Raw genomic sequence first — 22349 nt, 5'->3', positions numbered from 1 at the left:
GATGCATTTTTTATTGATGCAAGAGCAATTTTACTGATGTGATGTCACAGTGATTAATTCACATCTTTTTGTGCAAAGTGCACCAAAATAGACCATGGAAAATAAATGGACATTGTAATCGCTTGTTTCTTGAAAATACCAACAGGTCAATAATGTTTGGGTAACAACAACCAACCACAAAACACCTTAGTCAAAACAAATAGCCACATGGGAAGAAGTGTCAATGCAATCAGAAGTATTGAAACATCAGAGAACCACAACCGTACATAAGACTTGATTCTGGTCTTCCTAAAGAATGACATTTTGTCAGATAAGGAGGATCAGCAATGGGCGATCATCTAACCTTCCCAGGAGCACATGGTTATGTCAAGAAGAGAATCAACACTGGATACCACAGATTACAATTTACGGACTAGACTCACCAGCTCCTGGATGAGTTTGAATGTCATTTGGCCTCCCATTGTCGCCGTGGCACTCTTTCTGCCCAGTTTATGAGCCCTTAGAGCATTTTGCTTGGGTCCTGTGATGACTCGACCATCTTCCCTAGTGAGTCCTATTCATATCTCCATATCTCAGAGGGACACAACTGAGGGCTGCCCAATTGTTGCCCATAAGGTTGCCTGGGCAGGTTCGCTTGCCAAGACCGTGTAAACAGGTTATGGTTGCTGGCAGGTGAAGGCACGCCCCTAAACACTTGCACTAGAAAAAAATACAACCTGCTAGGGGAAAAGGCCCAAGAAACTCTTTCAAGGATAACAAGTGTTTATAGCAAAGAACACTGCTCTCGCGCAACGTTTTACAAAAGAGTGTGCAAGCAGAGGCTTAAAAGGAGATGAAGCGTCATGGGACACGTCATTCTAGACAGTGAAAACCTGCATGGCTGGTTGGTGCAACCCCATAAATGGTTGGCCTGCTCTATAGGGGATGCTAGGGCATTGTTCCCAGCCCTGTCCGTCTGTCCGTCCTCCATCACATGGGGTCTGCTGGGCTCATCGTCTCCATGGAACCAAGGCCAAAGAAGCAATTAGCCACATTTGAGAATAGTGCTACTCGATCATTATACAGTGCACCCGGCATGCTCAAAGACTGGCACAGGGGGGAGTCTGGAGGTCGGTATTACCCAAATTGATCGGAAAAAATTGGAAACAAATAGTATATTTGACCTAATTCGGTCACTACCATTAGTTCAATTTTTTCGATCAATTTGAGTCCAAAAATACTAAACACAAAGAGCAGGGGTAGTAGGGATGTCCCCCGCTCCCCATGTTCGGTATCTTCTGTTGCGGGTGGGTCTCCCGTATCCATAACAATGGTGGTGGGAGACAAAAAATGCTTACAGTGCATGCAGTCCACCCGCGAACAAAACGTTTGCGGGCAGACAACCCATATTGAGGTAACACTAACCCACATGTACTTCACTCATCCCGATCACGTCTCTCGGCTTCCAAGGCTTCACCCTCACTTTTGAACTATAATTTATCCCTCCCTGTACCTGGCATTACAAATCATGTAATTATGAAACAAAGGTGGGACGACCATGCGTTTAGATCTTTTATGGGCGATTGGTTTATGGTCGGTGGTCTGGAATCGGTGGTCTGGGGTCAACTGGTATCTTGGATTTCAGGGGTCTCGAGAATAGAGCAGTCGTAGCTTTCATAGGGGCTATAACTCGTAGTTGTCTGGGTGGGGGGTCAGAGGCGTGCTCTGGTCCGTTTGTGATAACATATACACCAACGCGCCCAGAATTGTCTTGTGGCCTTGCAGGGCACATTCCTTCTAGGACAAACATATTGGCAACAAATTTAGAACAAAAAATGGTTTCTGTTGAAGTTGGCAGCGTGGGCCTCTCTCATCAGCGCTTGGGCCTTTTAAGATTTACCCTTCAGGCTTACGGCCTGTGTCTAACACAGAAAACGCTGCATGGCCTTGCAGGCCCTATGCTTCGACTATGGCTACTTAATATCTGCAAAATAGTGTCTGCCTATATGCACGCACTATGTCTAGGACGCCCCCCTCCCTGTTAGCCCATTATAGTTATTTCAATGGGGCTCGCCTCACCTTAAAGTGCCTAGCGGGGTGGGAATGGTTTGCTCCCTTCCCAACGCAGGTCTCCCTTCTGTAGCTGTGCCATTTGCAGCCATTTAACCACAGAGTGAGACATGTTCTCCCGGGGAGAGCCATAAGTTGTCAACACTGGTTTACTTGCATCCAGTAACCTGGCAACTGTACTTGGTTGCCCTTGGTGTGTGTGGCGACCGATAATGCCCACATTGGATTGTTCTTGACTGGAGCTCTACCCAGGGTTAAGAAAAGGAGTGTATGTGTGGGCCTGTGTACATCTGGGGTGGAATGCATGGTATTCTCCTTGAATCCACATCACCAAGGTTTTCCCACACTAATGCTGGTAAACATTTCGAAGTGGAGACCAGCAAGGACTGGCTATCTACCAAAAGTCTTAACGGTGCAGGAGTACGCGATCGGAGGTTAGGGCCAAACCTTACCCCTGGTTTACAAATATAACATTTCACTCTGCACCTGTACTTTGTAAAACAATGGGATTCAATTCTGAAGCACCAGCGAGAATGATTCCCTGGTGGACAGTGGCAAAGCTCTGCACAAGCATCTCTTTAAAAAACCCAACAATAAAGCTTGGCATGTACTGCAACCATACAGTACCCTGTACATCACTCCTTCCCCTTGATCTGACCAGTCAGTTCACAATTTTCCTAAGGCAGACTAAATTAAAGCAACTGGGGCATAGTATGTAAACCGTTGTAAACTTAACTGAGTTTGGGCCCCTCTGGAAGAGCCCACAACCAGGAACGATATGCGAGATGCCCAGGCCCAACTGATAAAGCTTCAGCATGCAAAGCTAACTTAAGCTGGGTTATGAAGACAACCTCAGAGTCCAGCAGAGAGACGTACAATGATCATCCCCCTGCTTGGATTCAAGACTCACAGATTGGGTTTCACTTACCATTCGACACCTGTTTAAGACCCAAAAATTGCTCCTTGTACTCCAATCGATCAACTCTAAGCAGAGGTTTGAACTCCACAACCTCTGTATTGGGCATTGAAGCATCAATAGAGAAGCATGGATGAAACTACGGTGCATGCCTATCTGTGAAGGCTTCCACTCCTGTCATACGAGCAGAGCGCACGAGTCCCGGACAAAAAAAAGGGTAGTTTTCCAGAGTAAGTGCCCCTGCGCAACCTCACATAAGACTCCTAAAAAGCCTATCTGTAAAATAAAGTCAAGCGGTTGTAGGCCTGCTGTTACGGCCATTACGCGTGCTTGAGAAATCTACCTTTTTTGCCTGGTGTCTCATTTGAACTACACATGTTAGATTATACAGTTCTACTACAACTTAAACCTCTGACGATATATATCTGGGCAGGGGTATCAACAGAAGAGGAGATAAATCACAAGTAACCTTTTCCAGTTACTGCACTCAACTGGACTAATGCTGCGCACGTTTTTATTATTTAGTGTTTGAAGATCTGCCTTTCTCCCTTCGGCTACATGAGCTTGTGCCCCTCACTTTATTTCCTGATGAGTTAGATCTGGGCTCCATACTTTAAATTCTGCAGATTTACTACAATTTGACCCTGTGAATAATATACATCTGGGACATTATCAGAAAAAGAAAGGGTATGAATCAGAGATTACCTTTTCGTGTAGCATTCACCTTGACAGATGTTACTAGAGTTCATAGCAACCATGAGGTCTGTGAAAGTGAAAGACTCTTAATCCACTTACATCAAGGATTTTTTGTAATCATATGGCTCTGGCAAATCAGCCCCTCTGCAGACTACCATTTTGCCCTTTGGAGCTTTATAAACTGAAGATCATGCTCTTGCCACCAAAGGAGACGTGACTAAAATGCAGCTGTAATGAAAGCAATATATTTTGCAGAGTAAACGTGACCTGAGCCCAGCAATATCTGCACTAAATAAAAATGTTCTTCAAATCAAGTAACGACTAGAAGAAGTAAAAACACTTACTTGATCACTTGAACGTTTGAAATTAACTTAAGTCCTGTCCCTTGAACAACAATAGGCTCTAGCTGACACGACTTGGAAAGCTGTTCCCGTTATAACATACTGACTTGGAAAATTCCCTCCAAAATGTAAGATCCTGAGTTGCCTGCATATCTGTATGGCTTTATTCAAGGTACCTTCAGGAGATCAACTTTCTACGACCTCCCAACTTGACAGGACATGCGGGATATTTCTACTTTACAGAGGAAGAGAAGAAAAGCCCCTCATATACAGGCAAGAATACCTCTTTGGAATGAGAAGGAGCTTGTCATGTCTACGGCCAGAAAGTTCATAAAGATTGCCATATAAATGCAAATATTCTCCTTTTCCAACATCTTTCACAAACTACGATACAGAAAAGGCACAACATAACTAATTTTATGACTAATAAAGATTTTATCTACAAATGGGGGTTTCCCTTTAAAGTGATCCCCATTTTTCAGGTGAGAAACACCAGCTGTCTCCAGTTGAAGAAGCTCCAATCATCTTTAAATTCGATGTTGATCAAGACACACATGCAAATGGACTATAGAATCTACAAGCATAATAAGAAAACATTGACGTGCGAGGCAACAATCCCGTGACATTAAGGAGGGAAGTACTGAAACTCATCCGTAAAGTAATTGGTAACTCTTGTCCAGTTACGGTATAGATATATTTGGAGCCCTATTCCTCCCGAGTGTCATATGTTCTAGAAGGTTCTAACCATATGATCCTTACATAACATGATTTTCAGCTGCAGTTTGCTTTCATGTGCGCCTGTGTTTCCAGTACCTACGGGTGATACATGATTCATATAGCCAAGTGAAAAATACCATAGTACAAGCCAAGGCATCATAGGCAGGTTTAATGTTAGGGAATAGGTTCACAGTTATTTCCGTATTCTGTGCTTGGTTAAACTAGAACAATCTACACATTTCTATTTTCATTAAAGCTCAGTCTAATGAATATTTATAAATTGTCAATGTAGTAGCAATTTAACAATTCAAAGGATTGAGGTATATTTTTTTATTGTGTCCAAATCTGGAGTACTATTATGTTATGAAGGTGTTTGATTCTTTCTTGATGACCCTCCCCCTTCAGGTAGTATCGCTAAATGTCCAGGGTCTGAACTTGGATAGTGAGCAAAAAACAGTCTTAAATGAACTTCAGCATCTAAATGCTAACATTGAACTTCAAGAAACATTTTCGAACAGGATTAACAACTTGGATGGCTCTCAAACAGTTTTCTGCTGCCTAAGGAGAAAGGAAACAAAGTATGATGATTTTCTATTGATAATAAATGGTGCACATTAAGCCTTAAACTTCGGTTTGGAACTAAAATGACTATATTTTCAATGTATGGCTACTCTCGAAGGTCACAATACAGGTTTAAATATTCCCAACATGATCAAGTGCGGTCATGCGGCACTGTTCATTAAAAGCAATTTTAACTCAGCATAAAAATGAATTAAATTCTACGGTTGCTGTAACCACTTCCCAATCTTTTATCAAAGCACTGACAGACTTTAATCGCTCTAGAAGTTCTTCTCACATTTTTACAAGACGTTTTCGAGACTTGGTATGCTTCTAGACACAAGAACTTTAATACAACAAATTGATTCTACAGATATGTTCACGTCTTCAGTTTCCAAACAAGCCCCAATTCAGCTCTCATTTTGTCCATCATTTGGTGTCTCTTTTAAGGCTAATGCATGGACATTAGATTATATATCCACTGCAAGAACCGGTTATGGTGGATACTATAGCAGACAATACCATTATTTGTAGAAAAGAAGGGAAGTGTGCCAGATACAGGAACACTCTGGGGTGCCTTCCAGGCTTTTGTTAGAGGAGTTCTCATTAGTCTACGATCAGCTAAAGTATGTAAAACCATTATGCTTTGTTTACTGCAATAAATCAAAGAGTTGAAAAGGAAACATCAATTCAGAGGATTATCTAAAAATACAGGTAGCTCAGATCCAAGAGAGGGAAGCTGGAGATGCTAAAAAGCAGAGGAAACAGCAAACAAGCTCTAAGGGACGAACAGTATTATTTTTACACTGCAATAAAGCTAATAACTGGCTTGGAAGTTAAAAGCTTAACAGGCCTCTAGGATGGACTCTTAGATATACTCGGATGAGAAAAGAAAATTGACAATTTTCTCACGATCATATTGCGCATCAAGGATTTACTGCTTGATAAAGATACAGAAAGAAATGTAGTATCAATTAACCTACCAGCTTCATCTGATAAAGACAGGCAGGCCAGGGAAACCACGATAACGTCAGATTTTAGCAGTCTTTGCAAACTCACCATGAAACGGAGCTGCTGGTGCCAATGTATTTTCTGAATTGTTTAATTAAAAAAAGTGCAAATCCTTCATTTAGATTAACTAATACCTTCCTACAATGGAAGTGAGCCAGTTCCATTAGAAGTGAGGCGATACATCCTGTTTATTGAAAGCTGATAAAGGCCCTTTATTGTGTACGTCATAGTGTCTCATTGCCAAGTATTGGCTAACCGCTTAGCGCCGCTTTTAAACAGGCAAGATTTATTTTAGGACAAACACACAATAATATCCACAGGGTTCTGAACTGAGTTGATATGGCCAGGGGATTAAATATTCCATTGATTCACTTACACCCACATTAAAATGTGGGTGAGGACTCCATCCCTCAAAGTATTATTGATTATAATAAGTCAATGGATTTAAATATTTTGAAGGGAAAAACACAATGGCCATTGCACGAGCAATGACTATTAAAATCAACTGAGTTGTAACATGTGGGGTACCGGCTGAAGAAAACTAACACTTTACCTTTAAAACTGTTATTCAATAGATAAGCCATGTTAAAAGCAACATTTTAAAGTAACTGTGTATGCTAAAGCAAGTGGGAAACAGAGCATCTAACAATTTAAAACCAGGTGGACAGGTAAGTAAATTGGTAGAAAACAGTTAGATCACCCACAAAACCATCTGGATAAGGGTCCCTATTTCTTAGTAAATCCAAACCTACTAGGAATTGGGGACTAGCGCCCAAACGTCACCAGTTACAAAATACATACTTTTCAGGAGAGTTCACTATGTGATTCGCAAACAGGAGTTGCCAAAGCCACCAGTTGTAGTTACATTTTCGAGAAGGAGAATAAAAAAGGTAAGTAAAGTTCTTACACGTTTCTCCCCCAATCCCACCACTCTAGGGATAGCCCGGAGGGATCCTTGACCAGACACCAGCGTTTTAGTCAGGCAAGGGAGAGGCAAGATTAGGACTTTACGCCCATACATCCCTGTGGCCAGAGGAGGGTATTAATAGGCACACACTTAACCCCCCCAGCCCCTTTACTTCGATTTCTACAGAAACCACCTCAGGCACTCCCGAATTCACTGTGCACACTTACTTCTAAGCTTTGTTTGGTCGAGGGAGGACCAGAGAGCACAGGTTCAGAGTTCACTTTTGGTGTTGGCATTAGGTCCGATAATACGGCGGTTCCAGACTCTCAAAAGACGGTTCTGGAGCCTGGACAGGAGAACACTGTTGCCATGACAGTCTGAAGACCTCTATGGAGCAGACCTCTCCAGGACACAATGGCGGGCTGCAACAGAGGCACCACAATCAGGGGGTGACTGGCAATCATTGTGGCGAGAACAAAGGAACAGGTCTGAAAATGCAGGAGTCTTGTTCCACAAGTTGAAGATCTACAAAGTTCCAAGGTTGAACTCGGCCCGGCAAACATTACAGTGAGGTAGCCAAGGAGAGGGCTGGTCCCACTGAGTGGTGCAGGGACACTTCCAAAGGCTAAGCAAACAAAGATCATCAAGCAGTAGTCAGAATAGGGTGTTCTCACCAGTCAGTGGGGTTGAAGCACCAGCAGAGGCCTTCTGAAGGTCTATAGAGTGGAGCAGGGCTTCATCAGGATTTGGCTGGAGGAAATGCTGGTTGGCTGCTATGGTCACCTTCGGGTCGTCAGCAGGCTGCAATTCTTCGTTGATGTCTTGGCTCCAACGAGGATCTCCTGATTGGCTGAAAGTGTCCTTTGATCCAGAATTCAGACTGGAATCAACTCCAAGCCAATGGTAAGTATCTGCACCACTCAAACTGGCAAGGGCTGTCCAATCATGGACTCTGGCCAGAATATCTGCCCAGCAACAGACACACTTTGGCTTGGATGTGGCCTGGCACAGACAGACCCAGCCACCACATCACCAGAGACACGGATCACGACTTTGCCTAGGAAAGCAGAAGCTTTGCCAAGGAAAAGGCTTTCCATGTAGAACAATTCCAGACCAGAGATGGCAGTACGAAGATCAAAGGGACAAAATGGGCAAAGGACAGGTAAAAAGCTCATAGCATGGCCATTTTAGAGTATAGGAGTATCTAAATTGTATTATCCTGTAAAATGTAAAAGTGCACAAGAGAAAAGTAAAAAACTAAAAATAATAACCACTGCCACCAAACCATCCTGGACTGATTGTGTCTGCAACACCAAAGATGCAAAAGAAAAGGTAATAGGGACACAACGTGTTCCAACCGCACTTCACATTAAGGTGTTATGTGCAGTTTAAAAAAACAAGAATTCCACAAATACTGATCGTCCTAGGGACTGATCAGTCTATCCGTAAAAAGTGAGCAAAAGTGAGCAAAAGCAAGTAAAGCGTGTAGAAAAACTCATCAGTGTGTGCAATATTCAAAAAATCACCCTACCTTTTTCAGGTCACTGTATATACTCCCTATTCCATTCCACAAACTCTACCCAATCCCCTTGCCCCATTGGTTGTTTTGAGGTGGCTAATATATAAACCAGGCATCGTGCCAACCAAGGTGCGAGTGTCATGTACATGCAGCTCCTGTAGTTAGGTTGAAGATGTGTTAAACCAATACGATAGAAAATCCATCAACATGCTTGGTATCTTCTCATTTGGGCCACTTCCTTAGTGTCTCCAGACTTACCTTGGGGTCTTTGCTCAATAGCTACACCATTAGGGGGCTCCACTGTAGACCGCTGCTCCACCCCGCCCATCTTAAATAATAGTTTACCTGGCTGTTGACGTTCTCTCTACAATATCCACTTGTGTGTGGTGGTGAGTCCTCTTCAGTGACTTGACCCCTTTACTGGGGTTCCTTCAACATCTTCTATGCCACATTGGGTCTAATGGCTCCTTGTGCCTACCTGGTATCTTTGTCCATAGACATGCATTGCAAACCACTCAACCAACCAGTAGTTAATTTTATTCTGAAGAGAATAAAGTTTGTACTGCAGATGGGGTTTTTAGTGCCATAAGGGGGCCTGTGTGTCCCATCAAAGGGCCTGACGGACTCTTGGATAATTTGACTACCCTCTGTGGTCAAGTTTTCCTGAATGTTATCTACAGTATTTGTTATTGACATCTGTAATCTCAGCCAAATCACACACTTTTCATCATACAATCATCTGCATATTTCTCGCATCACATTCACTTTCTTTGCTGCCCACCAACCTAAGTTGCTCTGCAAAAAACAGAAGAGAACATCTGCAGAACAGTGGCCAACATCGTCTTATATTAATCTGGTTTGGGGGGGGGGCTAGAGTTGGCACGAAGAGAGGAAACTATTTTGAATCGCCTTAGGGTGGGTCATGCGGGTTTGGCGGGATGGATGTGTTTGATGGGTAGGAGTTACATCCGCAGCGTGTGAGGCTTGCGGCTGCCCAGAGACTGTGCCTCATTATATGTTGGACTGTGTGAGGTTTGATGTGCAGCAGGAATTACTCAGAGTCCGGATAAGTGGCATTGGGGTAGTTATAGAGGGGTCATGTGATCTGTTCAGTTGGAAAAGAGGGGTGGTGAATGAAGAGTTTAGGTTCCTGCTTCAATTTCTGCGGGAGACTGGGAAGTGGGATGAGATCTAGTGGAGGTCGATCGCTAATTGAAAAACTTGTGTATAGGCGCGTTATAAATGCCATATCATATCACTGGTGCTCTTTTTGGGGACCATAAACTTAATAGATGGAAATCGCCGGCTTCAGATTTCTGGAGTCATCCTAACAAGAAGAAGAAGACATTGTCTTATTCGGAATTTTATTGTTGTGTACAGTTATGTTATATGTTTTGTAATAATTATTTGCACTGTGCACATTCCCCCCCAAGGGCCATCTGGGCGCTAGGACTTAGACAAACCCAACCAACACTCGTGGCCTAAAATAACATTTTTAAAGAGTGGCAGAAGTGAAGATGGTTCTCAATGCTTCTAAGGACAGTAGGAAGGTTGTTCCAGAGTTGGCTGCCTGAAACCGAGAGGGCACAACCACCAACTCGCACAAGACAACATTTAGGAACCATCACAAGACCGGTACTCCCAGAAAGAAGAGTGCATCCTGGAATGTAGGGCAAAAGCTTGTCTTGAAGAAAGTCTGCCCCTTGGTGATGGTATGCCGGTGGACCAAGCAAAGAGATTTAAACCAAATCCTTTTGCTCTCCGGGAGCCAGTGAAGCGAGCGGCGCACTGGACTTATGTGAGAGCCATAAAGGTGAGAAAGTGGCGACCCATGCAGCAAGATTCTGCAAAAGATGCAGCCGATGTAAGACACCAGCAGGTTGAGCAAGGAATAGTTTATGCGATTAGTGACTAGCGCAGCAACCACCAAAGGCTGCAAGGAAGCAGGCAGAAATGGCAAGACCCTGCGAAGCACCTTCAACAAAAATGGTCCGTCTTACAAACTGCACTAACCTGGGGAGCCATTGACAGTGAAGAGGATGGACATGCACCCACATTTTTTACCACAGTCACCCGAATGGGGAAATCACCCACATACGATGGCCAGAAAAAAGGAGTCCAAAGTATAGAATCAGGAGAAGCACCCACCACTGGAACCTTTGTCTTGTCCCCGTTAAGCCTAGGCCAATTGTTGTCCATCCTGCCCTTCCCGGCGACCAGGAACTAACAAGCATAGCAACACTTCAGCCTTGATCCAGATCTTAAACGGACCAAGATCTGGGTGTCATCGGCATAGGAATAGCATCGGAAGCCGTGTGACCTTATGAGACCAACCAGACACTGAACATAGATGTTAAAATGCTGCGGGGCAAGGCAGAACCCTGGGGAACACCACAAGAAAGCAAGCGAAGGGAAGATGGAAATGTAGGAAAAGAAATTGATTGGCCCCGGTCAATCAGAAAGGAGGTAAACCATGCCTTGATGGGACCAGAGAGGCCAGTTAGTGCCAGGGAGGACAACAGGATGGAGTGGTCAACAGAATCGAAAGCTGCCAAAAGATCTAGCAATATCAGGGCTCCCACTCCACCCCAATCAACCAACATGACCAGGTCATCCATAAAAGACACAAGCACACTCTCTGTATCCCGCCCAGGCTGGAACCCAGATAGAAAGAAGTCAAGAAAAGAAGAGTTGCTAGAAAGAAGGAGAGAAGAGGTGAGCCCAAAGACTAGCAATTTTATGAAAAATGGGAGAAGAGAAATAGGACGAACATTTTCCAACACCCAACAATCCAGTTAAGGTTTTATTTTTTTAAGAAGAGGATAACCAGAGCCTGCTTGAGCTCCCCTGCAATGGAGCCCGACTGACAGGAAAAATTAACTGCACTAGTGACCCAGGAGATCATGCCCGCCATGATTTCTTTGAGTACTCCCAGAGAAACGGGATCAGAGGGAGCAGCAGATTTAAGACAGACTGCGGAGGACTCAGGGAAGCTAGACCAGGAGTGTAGGGCCACAGGCATAGCCTCCAAAGACTAGTGTTGTTAATGTTCTGTAAATTCAGATGAATATGATGTGAATATCCGTAATTAAGTGGTAAAAAAACTCAGCTAATGAGTCACACAGGGTTTGCGTAGGGAACAGACTAGGAGTAAAGCGAGCTGTCATAGAAAAAGACTTAACAACTGCAAACAACTCCTTAGACTGATTTAAAGCCGGCTCAACCTTACCCCTAGAGAAACTCTGCTTAGCAAGCCTGATGACAGCATGATACTATGCAGTAAGATGACGAAAAAGTAATCTCTCGGCTGAGCCATAGGACACAGACCCCTTACGTTCGGCACACCTCAATTCCAAGTGAGTATACAGTTGTACAAGTATTTACAATATCAATTCATTAATTCTCTAGCTCCTTGTGCATTGTGTTTAAAGGGTTTGGATACATATATTGTTGAAAAAAGGAGCTCCCAATTGGTTTTAAGTATCTACTATCGTACTGTTATTGTTAGTTTGTATTTTGTTGCAATATGTCCTCATTTGCAAACTCTAAAAATTAATTTCTAAAGAATATGAATGCAGGATCACAATTCAGAAAATGTCGGAGCTGTTTTAGATCAAAAGGAAAGGGTTTCCTTTTCCCTGCTTTGTAGCCTCATTCAAGAGACCCCCTTATATATGTGCATGCTTTTTTGTATTCCCGGTTCCTTTTTGGGTAAATGATGTTCGTTTTCAAACTCGGTAACTCATTTCTTTGGACAGAACGGTTTGTCACGATTTTCTTTTTGCTCTTTTCCCTCCCATAGACATCTATGGAACACCCTTTTTTTTTTGCTTTGGTCGGACCTTTGACCTGAAATTTTGGAGCTACGTAAAGCATATTTTCCTGGTCGTTTGGCTCATTCCCATGGGCAAACTGACTAGAATAATGATTGTACACCCCTGATGAAGAGAATTTCTCAAAACGCGTTAGGCCAGATGAACAATACATTGTGTTTAAACTACTGATTGAATTGTGACTTAAAATATATTACTGAGGATATCCACTTGCTGATAATAGTATGAAAACATAACCAAATGAAATGTTATAGATTAGTGTTAATAGCTAATATGTGTCCTATGTAGAGGGACCATTTGTCTTCCTAATAGTTTGGCTTACTTGAGCCCCAGATAGTGTGCAGAGGATGGGAGTTCCCTAACAGGGAACCTTTTCTCTCATTGTTTGATAGATAACCCATATGCCAGGGTTGACATTTTCTCCTCGGCACCTGAAGCTACAAATAATATATATTTTTTTAAAGTATTAAACCAAGACTATATTGCCAATACAAACTACCATTATCACGATAGGAGTGCTAGGTGTTAGCTCCTCAGTTTCATTGCGAGACCAGATGTGGGAATGGGGTTGTCCAGAGGTCGCCTATATCGCACTAATCGTAAAGATTTATTTGTTTGGGTGTTCAGCTGGACGGTGTCCTGAACAAATTCCTATGCACGGCAACCGATCAAAATGAAATCCTGCATTTGAATGTGAACTCTTCACCCGCAGCCCCTGGTTCTTCCTTGAACAAACAAAACACAGAAGGATGTGTCCACAAGGGATTCCAGAAACTCAGAAGAGGTTTTTGGAGAAATCTGTGTCACAAGGATAAGTTAACAAACCTGTTCCTGTCTCCCTACGCCCCCGTTATCCCTAGGGTATCATGGGCGTAAAGTCATGTACCTAAATTACTCTTTCCCGATTTTGGTCAGAGGAGACCTACTCAACAATCCCTTCCTAGGCCTATCCTAGGCAACTGGGATTGAAATTGTTTTCTTACCTGAATTTTAGAAACCTTTGTTTCTTTGTGCTTTAGAACACAAAGCCCCAAACCATCTAAAGGTTGGACTCAAAGTGTTAGGGCAACTGTTCTGTTATTTTAAAGTGTCTTTACTGAATTACTTACCTGTTTTGCACTGGTTATTGAATCAAACACTTCCTTTCTTCCCCTAAGGGGGAAAGCATATATCTGTTTTATAGTAAGTGTGTGACCATATTTGACTAGAGGTTTTACTTGCTTAGTGTGCATTTTGAAGGCATAATGAATCATTGTATATTTTTGCCCTTACCGGTCCAACTCGAATTATTGGTGTTGCACTGCGTGGACTCATTGTAGCTCTAAACCATTCTCACAGCCCACATGAGACTAAGCCTTTAAGCTCTGCTAGCTTACCTTGATTGGGTTGGTCTATTATCAGTGTTTTCCTGTTCACCATAATCGGGTGGCTACCCAAAATCCACTCCAGCATTTATTTTGGAAATCCATCTAACAGTCATCTTCTTCGCAGTCTATGGCAGGAATAACCATGCATGTTCATCTCGTTTTGCAGGGTCTGTACAGAGCTCACAACGGGATGCTGAATGAATAGGAACCAGTTTGAAGGGGGTCTTGGATTAGCCAATCTAATTCACATCCTCCGTTCAGTGATGTCACAAATAGCATTTAACTGGAATGCCGCCAAAACCTTGAATAGTGGTCTCCTGGTGATAGGAGGGTTAGTGTAAACACCCAGCCTTGCTACTGTGTATACCTGGAGATTAGGAGCTATTCCTCAGTCGACCAGTGAATCATGAATCCGAAGAAACCAAGAAGGACGTTGCAGGAAGTCTTCATTGCTGCATCCAGACCTTGTAACATGAAGCTTGGCCTCTGCTCTCAAATAGAGAAAACCTGCTGAGGTGCCTTCCTACTTTTCAATGGGAATTGTTGGCACACTGTCCTTGACTGTATCCTGGGTCTGTCCCAAACCTTTACACCAAGTCACCAAGTACTGCTCATCTTGAGAGGGGCCTTCTCCTTTGACTGTACACTAACCTTGCCTTAATTGCTGCTCACTGTTTGGCAAACAGATCATGGGATATCACTGCTTGGGGCTCTGCTGCTGCTCCAGGTCTTTGGACAGAGTTAGATGCTGAGGCTTAGTATTGTTGTCCTGCTTGCAATGCCTGTGACCTGTTGGAGAGATCATCTAGGAGTCTGCTCCAATGCTGCTCTATCTCCTGTGCCCTTTCTTTGCCGTATGGCTGATGCAAAGAGGTTATCCAGCATCAAGACTCCTGAGGTCCCAGCCTTATCTTCTGAACTGTTAATCAATAGAGATCAGAACAATGCCATCCAGATCGAATCCTGACACCAGAACCCACATCTGCACACGTGCATCAGTGAGCAGGCTCCACCAGGCGCTTGCACCTACATTGCCCCTCCCGCACTGGTCTTTGACACTTGGGCCTAAGGGAATTGTTTGTATACACCTTTGGAGGCTCACTTTATTGCAACATTTACACCTTGTGCTAAAATCTCTTGTATGCAGCCATCCTTCCTCTTGTCTTTGAGGGTAGAGCCTGGGCTTAATAATATTCTGTGGGGTCCTTTCTATGCCCCACAAAGAGAAGATGCGCTCGTTTTGTTGTGGAGTCCTGTTAGCCCATACCTAACCCTATCTGTTCAGTTGCTTCTTATGGGAGGGCATTTCTGACTATTTAAACTCACTAAAGTAAAGTACATTTTTTTTTTACCTTTAAACAATTTGTAAACATTCGTCACAGAGTTATAGTTGGACATTTTCAGTTAACGGTTTGATTTTTAAATGTACACTTTTTATTTTTAGATCAGTGTTGCATGTTTTAGCCAAAACCATCTGGCCACTTAAAACTGCAACTGTGTATAATTCTGTGATGACAACTCTTAATGTGTTTCTGTAGTTTAGATTGTGTTTAGAGTGTGATTAGGGTACTGTTTTTAAAAATATACTTCATGTGTTTTACTTTAATTTTGTAGACATTGATTTTCTATGCACATGCCTGTTAAATAGAGAGTATATGTATATATTTCAGTAGATTCCATGTCTCAATGTTTTATCTGGTGTGTTTGTGTGTGATCTGTGCTCACAGCATTCTTCCTTTTCCCCTCTGCTAACAGTAAAGCCTTACTGCTCAGCCACATTTTGCAGAGAAAGTTCCAACTTGGTGGAAGCCCTGTGCTCTACTACTAGACGTCTCTCTGAACCGTTCAACAAAAGAATTAAGAAAAACACCCCAAACAGTTGTGTTTGTTAATGGCATGCTCAAAATGTGGACGACTGCCATCTTGGCATGGTCAAACCCTACATTATTTTAAAGTGATTTCTTTGAGATGAGCGTTTCCACCAAGAAGAAAGAGAACATCATGTCTAAATGTCACTCTCAAGAGTATGTCAGGAACGTTGCTTACCTGCAAATTGTAAGCATTATTTCCACAATTGTTCTATAAAACAATACATTTTTACTAATATATTGCGTGGACGCGTTCCTTGAAAGTGCTCACTGTACATTCCAAAGAGGGTCCCTTGGGTGCCGACTACTGCTTGGAAAGTTTGGATAACTGGACAACAGAGGAAACACAAGTAGGTTGATTTATCAGGACCCTAACAAATCTCACCAACCACAAGCAGAGGATTCGGTTTCACAGTGATACTGTCTAAATCGGCTTTTTGGTTGTGATTTTGCACAACAGACAAGAGGTGAGATACTATACCTCCAATCACTAGAAATACACATAGCAAGCTTGGAATGGCATTTCTGCTGTACACTCCCCAGCTAAGGGAGGCAATAAGGAGGTCTTTTTTATTTGGATACAGGATAAAATCAATGCATTTAAACTAATAATATAGGTCTTCCAACATTCAACATTCAATACATTAACACTACAGTGAGAGAAATAAAGGAAGAAATAAACAAGAATAGATTATCCACAAAACGATCATAAATAAGATGGGGTGTCATGTTTTGCATCACTGTTTACTTAAATAGGATTTTGTAAGGCACAATCCAGAATAATAATAAAAAGAAAGTTGCTTACCATTAGCAGACATGGAAGCCTGAAAAAGAAAAAATAAATTTCTTAAAAGATGAGCACACCTATTGTTGCATTCAATGAACCTTACAATTGGTTGTCTCAATTTCTCCCCTCCCCATCTCAAAAATACATTTACAAAATAGTAGGCATTTTTATAAATGAACAGCTATTGATTTTCATTAACATTTAATTTAACATCTACCGAAAATAAAGATGACAGGATATCCATTATAAAGAAGGAAAAAAAATAAGAGTCCTTGCTTTTCATCTTTCACAACAGCTTGGGCATGCCTGCAAAGCTCCTCCAAAGGATACTACCACTTCAAGGAAGGATTTTGGTGCTGGGCTATCAGCACAGGCAGCATCGGGTGCTCGGGACCAAACACATGCATTGTCAACCGTTACCTCTTATTTTCTACATGGCTTTTATGCCGACATACAAGGTTGTATCGCAACATATCCGGCAAGGGAATGGGCAGAATGATGAAGTGAAGGTAGGAGTACTAAGCATACTGAATGTGAGTGAAAATACTCTAGCAAGAGGCCCTGTATATTTTTCTTTTTTGTGGCCTTATCAGAAATGAAAATCTTTGATGTGCCCACTCATGAGACCCTTTTGGACACTGGCTTAGGCTCCCCCCCAAGACACTCTGCTCCCTATGCAAATTAACCTTGCACAGTTAACTGTGACTCCATTGATTGGTTGCAAATGACCTTACGGTATTTGGAATCCTGCGAGGGGGCCTAGGTCCGATTGAATGGCCCCTGGGTTCTACTTGTAGTGATAGTACCCTTTTGAAAGAGTCAGAATGACACGGTGGATCCTCTTCCCTGCAAACACCCTTTGAATGCAAGCGCCATTAGGTAGTAGTTGACCAAGTAACCAGGCATTCAGGGGCCATGCCCATAAGGACCATCACTGCCCTTAAGGTGGCAAGAGAGCCCTCATCAGAAATCTACAAGGTTTGTTTTCTACAAGGAGATTTTTGAGGTCCAGGGTCACAACTTTATGTCACCCTATGTAAGAGCCATGTGGACAGATTGTGAGGGTAAAACATTTGTTTTACACATCCTACCATCTAAGACAAAAGGTTAAACAGCATAATGAGGGCTTTAGAGCAGCCCCCAAGGACAAGGTTTAAGTAGGAAGTGGTTATCTCCTGTGTACAGATGCTTAAAACCCCTGGTGTTCTATGAGGCACATAGGACTTTTTTTTTCACCCTTATCAGTCTATTGTTTTTTTTTTGTAGTCAGAACATCGGCCATCCAAGACCAATCCTCCACTTTTTTGATCCTTTGCTTAATTGATGTCATCAGCTTGGGTTTTGGCCTAGAGTTGTCAATGGTAAATCTAAGCTTTTTAACTAGGTCCTCTGCTAATGCCACCCATTTTTTGCTTCCTTCCCCGATATCTTGCGGAGTACGTTTCTCTTCTTTTTTTGTAGAGATTTCTTTCCGATTTTCCTTTATGGGGTATTTCTCCCCTGTTTTAATCGGGGGTCTTTTTCTTTCCGCTTGGTATTTGTAAGTTTGCTTACTGCTGGGCAGACTGGTTTTTTAAAAATCCCTTTGCCCTTTACCTTTCGATCCACTCCCGACTTCTTTGGACTTCCTTTTGTGACTTTCAAATTCACTAATTCTGTAGCCCAATATGGATAACTTATCACTCACTTCCATCAACGAATCTTTAACCATGTATGATTTCAAGAGTGGAATTACCAAGTCTAAACTTTTTTTGTTAACAAATACTACAATTGAAATATCATCTGATGAGATGTAGCGCAGCGCGGTGATCTGTATAAACAGAATCATGACATTTTCTCTGTTCAATAAGTCCCTCTTAGAACCTTTCGATGTTTTTTCAAGTTTTACTTTACGTCCTTTAGCTGGAGTCTTTGACTTTTTCTCTCGCTCCTCGATCTTCCCATTTGGTGCAGTTTTCCTACTTCTTGATCCTTTTGCCTCCTCGATCTCTTCTTTATTTTCATTCTCTGAACACCCTTTCCTTTTCTCTTCCAATGTTCTGTAGGTTTCAACGTTCTTCCTTTCTTTACTTCCTGCCCGGTCTTTGCAAAAGTCTCGAGGGACCCTATTCACCTTCTTTGCATCATTGACACGCTCCTTGTTGTCAATCCAGGGTGATTTTCCTCTATTTCTGTCTGACGGGAGCTCTCCGCACTGCTTTTCTATTTCTTGCCAGTCCGATAGACTAACGCTGTCCCATTCGTCGTCATCCTTATTTTCAATAATTTCAAAGAGGTCACTCAGGCAGGCATTGGAATCAACGTCCAAAGCGTCTTCATCGTCTAGGTCGTCCTTTGTTGTACTAGGATCTTCTAAAACAATGATATCTCGGGGGTTGCTTCCGATTTGCATTTCTCTCCTCGATTCTTTTGCACATTGTGTTGACTCCCATCTAGGTGGTGTTCTTACATTTATTAGAAAGGATCTTGATCCATTAGCTCTCCGTTTTGTTACTTGATTTTTAGTTATTTTTTTCCTCTCATTTTCCTTTTGAGTCGGGAGACAATCTTTTACTCCTTCTAATAAGGTATTTCCTGCTGTATTCGCACCCAGGAAATTCAAAAAGTTTAACTTGGAAGTGGCCTTCGATATTTTTGATAATGGAGGTGTCACGGCCCTCGCTCAAAACCCCCTCTGGCAAACCCATTGGCCAGGTGGAGTCAGGACTCGGGCCTCTAGAGCCTGGCATCCTCTTCAAAAGCCCTCATCATACACCATGAAAAACAATGCGCTTGGGAACTACTTTATGGTATTGTCAGCCAACATAGAGGCATCCACATAGCTTGGTTCCTAAGAACCAAGCTCTGCGGTCTAGTGTTTTGGGTGTGGTAGCCTAGGGACTATTTACCTGGACCATTTTGTTGGGGCTATGTAAACCACACCCGAGCAAGACAACACGCTTCGCGTTACTTTGCAGCTTGCTATTCCCTCGAACCTCAGAGAAGCAGAACCTGCAAGGAGACAAAAGGAACATCATTAGCAGCAGCATCTTACCTGCAGTCTTCATCTTTAAACACTCGCAGCTACTGAGAACAGCTTCCTCAAATCTGCACGCCTGCCGGACAGAACGACCTGAAAGAGGAAGATAGAGGCAACATTAAAGAAAACAGAGACATTTACAAATTACGAACTGCTCAAAAGGCTTACCTGGCTGATCGCCTCTCGGCTGGCACCACTCCGGACATTCCACTTGCGCTGAAGAACACCGCGACCTACAAGGAAGGAAAACACAGGTTAGCAAAGGCAAGAGCGCTGCGCATAGCGCTTACTTACTGCATCATAGCGCTCTTGATGCGCCATCATTTACCAGCGGGGCTCAACCAAGCCAGTTCGCCACGCTGAAGCTCCGCATACCTAAGGGAGAAAAGAGACATTTAAACAAAGAAAGGCATGCAGGATAGCAACAAAACTAAAGAACAGCAATAAGACCTACCTGAACAATATCAAACGGGCCGGCGACAGTGAAGTAACTGGACCGCACTCGCCCATGAAAGACAACGCGCCCCTGCAAATAAGGCAGGACGGAGAGCACGCCTAATTCTACCACAAGGTGAGGAGAGGGTGCCAGAGGGACTGACGGGGGTGGAGGGAGGATACTTACCCCAGTCGGTCAGTCTTGAACACAGTCCTCCTGCATTTTCAGGCTGAACCTTCCCTGCAGACCACATCAGGGCAAAGCTGAGAAGCATACCAGCGAGTAACCAGGCTGGGTGGCGTCCCTGTGGATACCAGGTGAGCATAACAGGAGGATCCTTTCTATCCGACTCCTTTGTCATTCTTTTAAGATCTTTGTCGGTCTGTGGAATACAACTACCTTTACCCAATCTCAGCGGGCCTCCATCTGGTCTACCCTGAGTCTTGCTATGACAATTCCGATCTTCAATTTTGTCTTTCACCATAGCTACCTGAGAGGCATTTTCTAGACCTGTACTCGCGGCTTCAGCCAAGGTGCTGCAATGCGCTTCAGTTTTGTAGACATTCCTCATCCATTTACAGTCCTCCATCACTGCCTCCATTAGGAATGACTTGTCATTGGATTCTTTTCTTGCCAAAATCTCTTGTCAATTCTTTTATCTATTCTTTTCATAAAGCAGTCCACTTCACTCATCTGCTCATTTGTCTTAACATTAATCATAAACAACTCTTGTAAAGATTAATTGATGTTCTCATATAGCTTAAGAAAAGGTGTGATTACAATAGTCAAAGCCGCCATGATCATGCTTTGAGTATGAGCAAGATCATCCTTTCTCTCCTTTCTACAACTTTCCCTTATTTTTTGTAATGTCTCCTCATCCATCTTCACTTCAGTCAATCCTTGAGCAACTGGAGGAGTACCTAAGTTAGGGGTCGGGGGTGTCTGGTTTTGGGCCACCTTAGCCACCCCCTTTCCCTCTCCAATATGTACCAGTGGAGTATCCATGTCGAGTGCTGCTAACCTATCTTTAATAAAAGATAGGCTTTTTCTTTTTTCACTGGCAATTTTCCCTGTCAGGGCTGAAATATCCTGGGTTATTAACAGAAGCAGTTATGGTATCTCCCATACCAGCCCCGTTAGTCTCCTCAATTGCGTTTAGCACTAAAGCCTCCCTCTCAGTCATTTCATCCGGCGTCATATTGGAAGATGAAGTGATTTTGAGATTGACCCCTTTTTTATGTTCTTCAATCCAGACTTTTTTCAGATGGGCCGTAGGTGCCGGCTCAGGCTGCAAATTACAACCTTCTGTTAGTAAAACAGGACATACTTCCTCCATGCCAATCTCCCTACCGCCGTCAACTTGGAGACTGTCTTCCTCCAAACACAGAGTATGTTCATCAGGGAAAGCCTATGGCATCGTCTCAGGGGCATTTGTTATCCATGTTATGGGCATCGATATGTTGACAGGGGAAGGTAGGTCTAGGTCTCTCCTTTGGTGGCAATCACTACTTTGATTACCATTGCATGACACAAGGGCAGATGGTATTTTTTCCCCACTGTAACTCCCCCCTGTTCTCTTACACTAAAGGGCAGGCGGGATTGTTTCAGGTTCACATTTCCTTTAAGAGCAGATGTTGAAGGCCGGGGATGCGGTCGGAAGGGAATTAAATCGCTGTCTCACCTGCAGTCTCGTCCCGATTCCCGTTTACCCCGCTACTTCCTGCTGTTCTCCCAACGGCTTTTTCATTGTCGTGCAGCTCCTTGTAATTAAAGCGTTGAAGTTTCAAGATGATTTTCCCAGCAGGAAACAGGCAGCAGGCAATGGGGAAAAGACAGGGGAGGCCACTTCTCCGTCCTCTCCAGTTGAGAAATCACTTTCACTTTCATCCGAAGGAAACCAAATGTGCCTATGTAAAAGGCAGCCGTCGGGAGGCAAACACTAGATGGCAATCATAAATTTAAAAAAGGAAGAGAGCTCCCAGACTCATCTGTGAGTTTTCGCCACCTTTCCCCACTAACTCTTTCTTTTTTTCTTTCTCCTTATAAGGCTGTGTGTATCAACCCACACCTCCCTGCAAATATAGCGGCAATTTTAGCGGCACCAACGGCGGCGGCAACCCACGGCGGCGCGCCAGAACAGGAGCCAAAACAAGAGCAGTTCATTGCAACCCTAGTGGCTCGTTGGGGGGGGGGGGGTCTTACCAGCCCTTTACCTCAAACAGCTGCAAAACTCAATGACTGCTACCGGTGTAGCTCACGGGCTCATAGACTTGCAGACCTCTCTCTGCTCTTATCACGCTCCTGGTCCCGAGACACGTGACACGC

The 22349-nt window shown here is 43.3% G+C and overlaps 1 protein-coding gene across 1 annotated transcript in view; it reads right to left on the bottom strand.

Moving 5' to 3' along the window:
- The window catches only part of USE1 (unconventional SNARE in the ER 1), a 273173-nt gene that overhangs the window by 59620 nt on the left and 191204 nt on the right, over positions 1-22349 (bottom strand). The window contains exon 5 of the mRNA XM_069649226.1: positions 16588-16606. Within this exon, the coding sequence (XP_069505327.1) occupies positions 16588-16606 (19 nt within the window). The remainder of the gene's footprint in view (positions 1-16587; positions 16607-22349) is intronic.

This window comes from Ambystoma mexicanum, chromosome 1p (genome assembly GCF_040938575.1).
Source record: "Ambystoma mexicanum isolate Mex_15411 chromosome 1p, UKY_AmexF1_1, whole genome shotgun sequence".
NCBI classification, from domain to species: domain Eukaryota; kingdom Metazoa; phylum Chordata; class Amphibia; order Caudata; family Ambystomatidae; genus Ambystoma; species Ambystoma mexicanum.
Note: the sequence above shows the minus strand (reverse complement) of the source record. Positions and strands in the feature narration are given on the sequence as shown.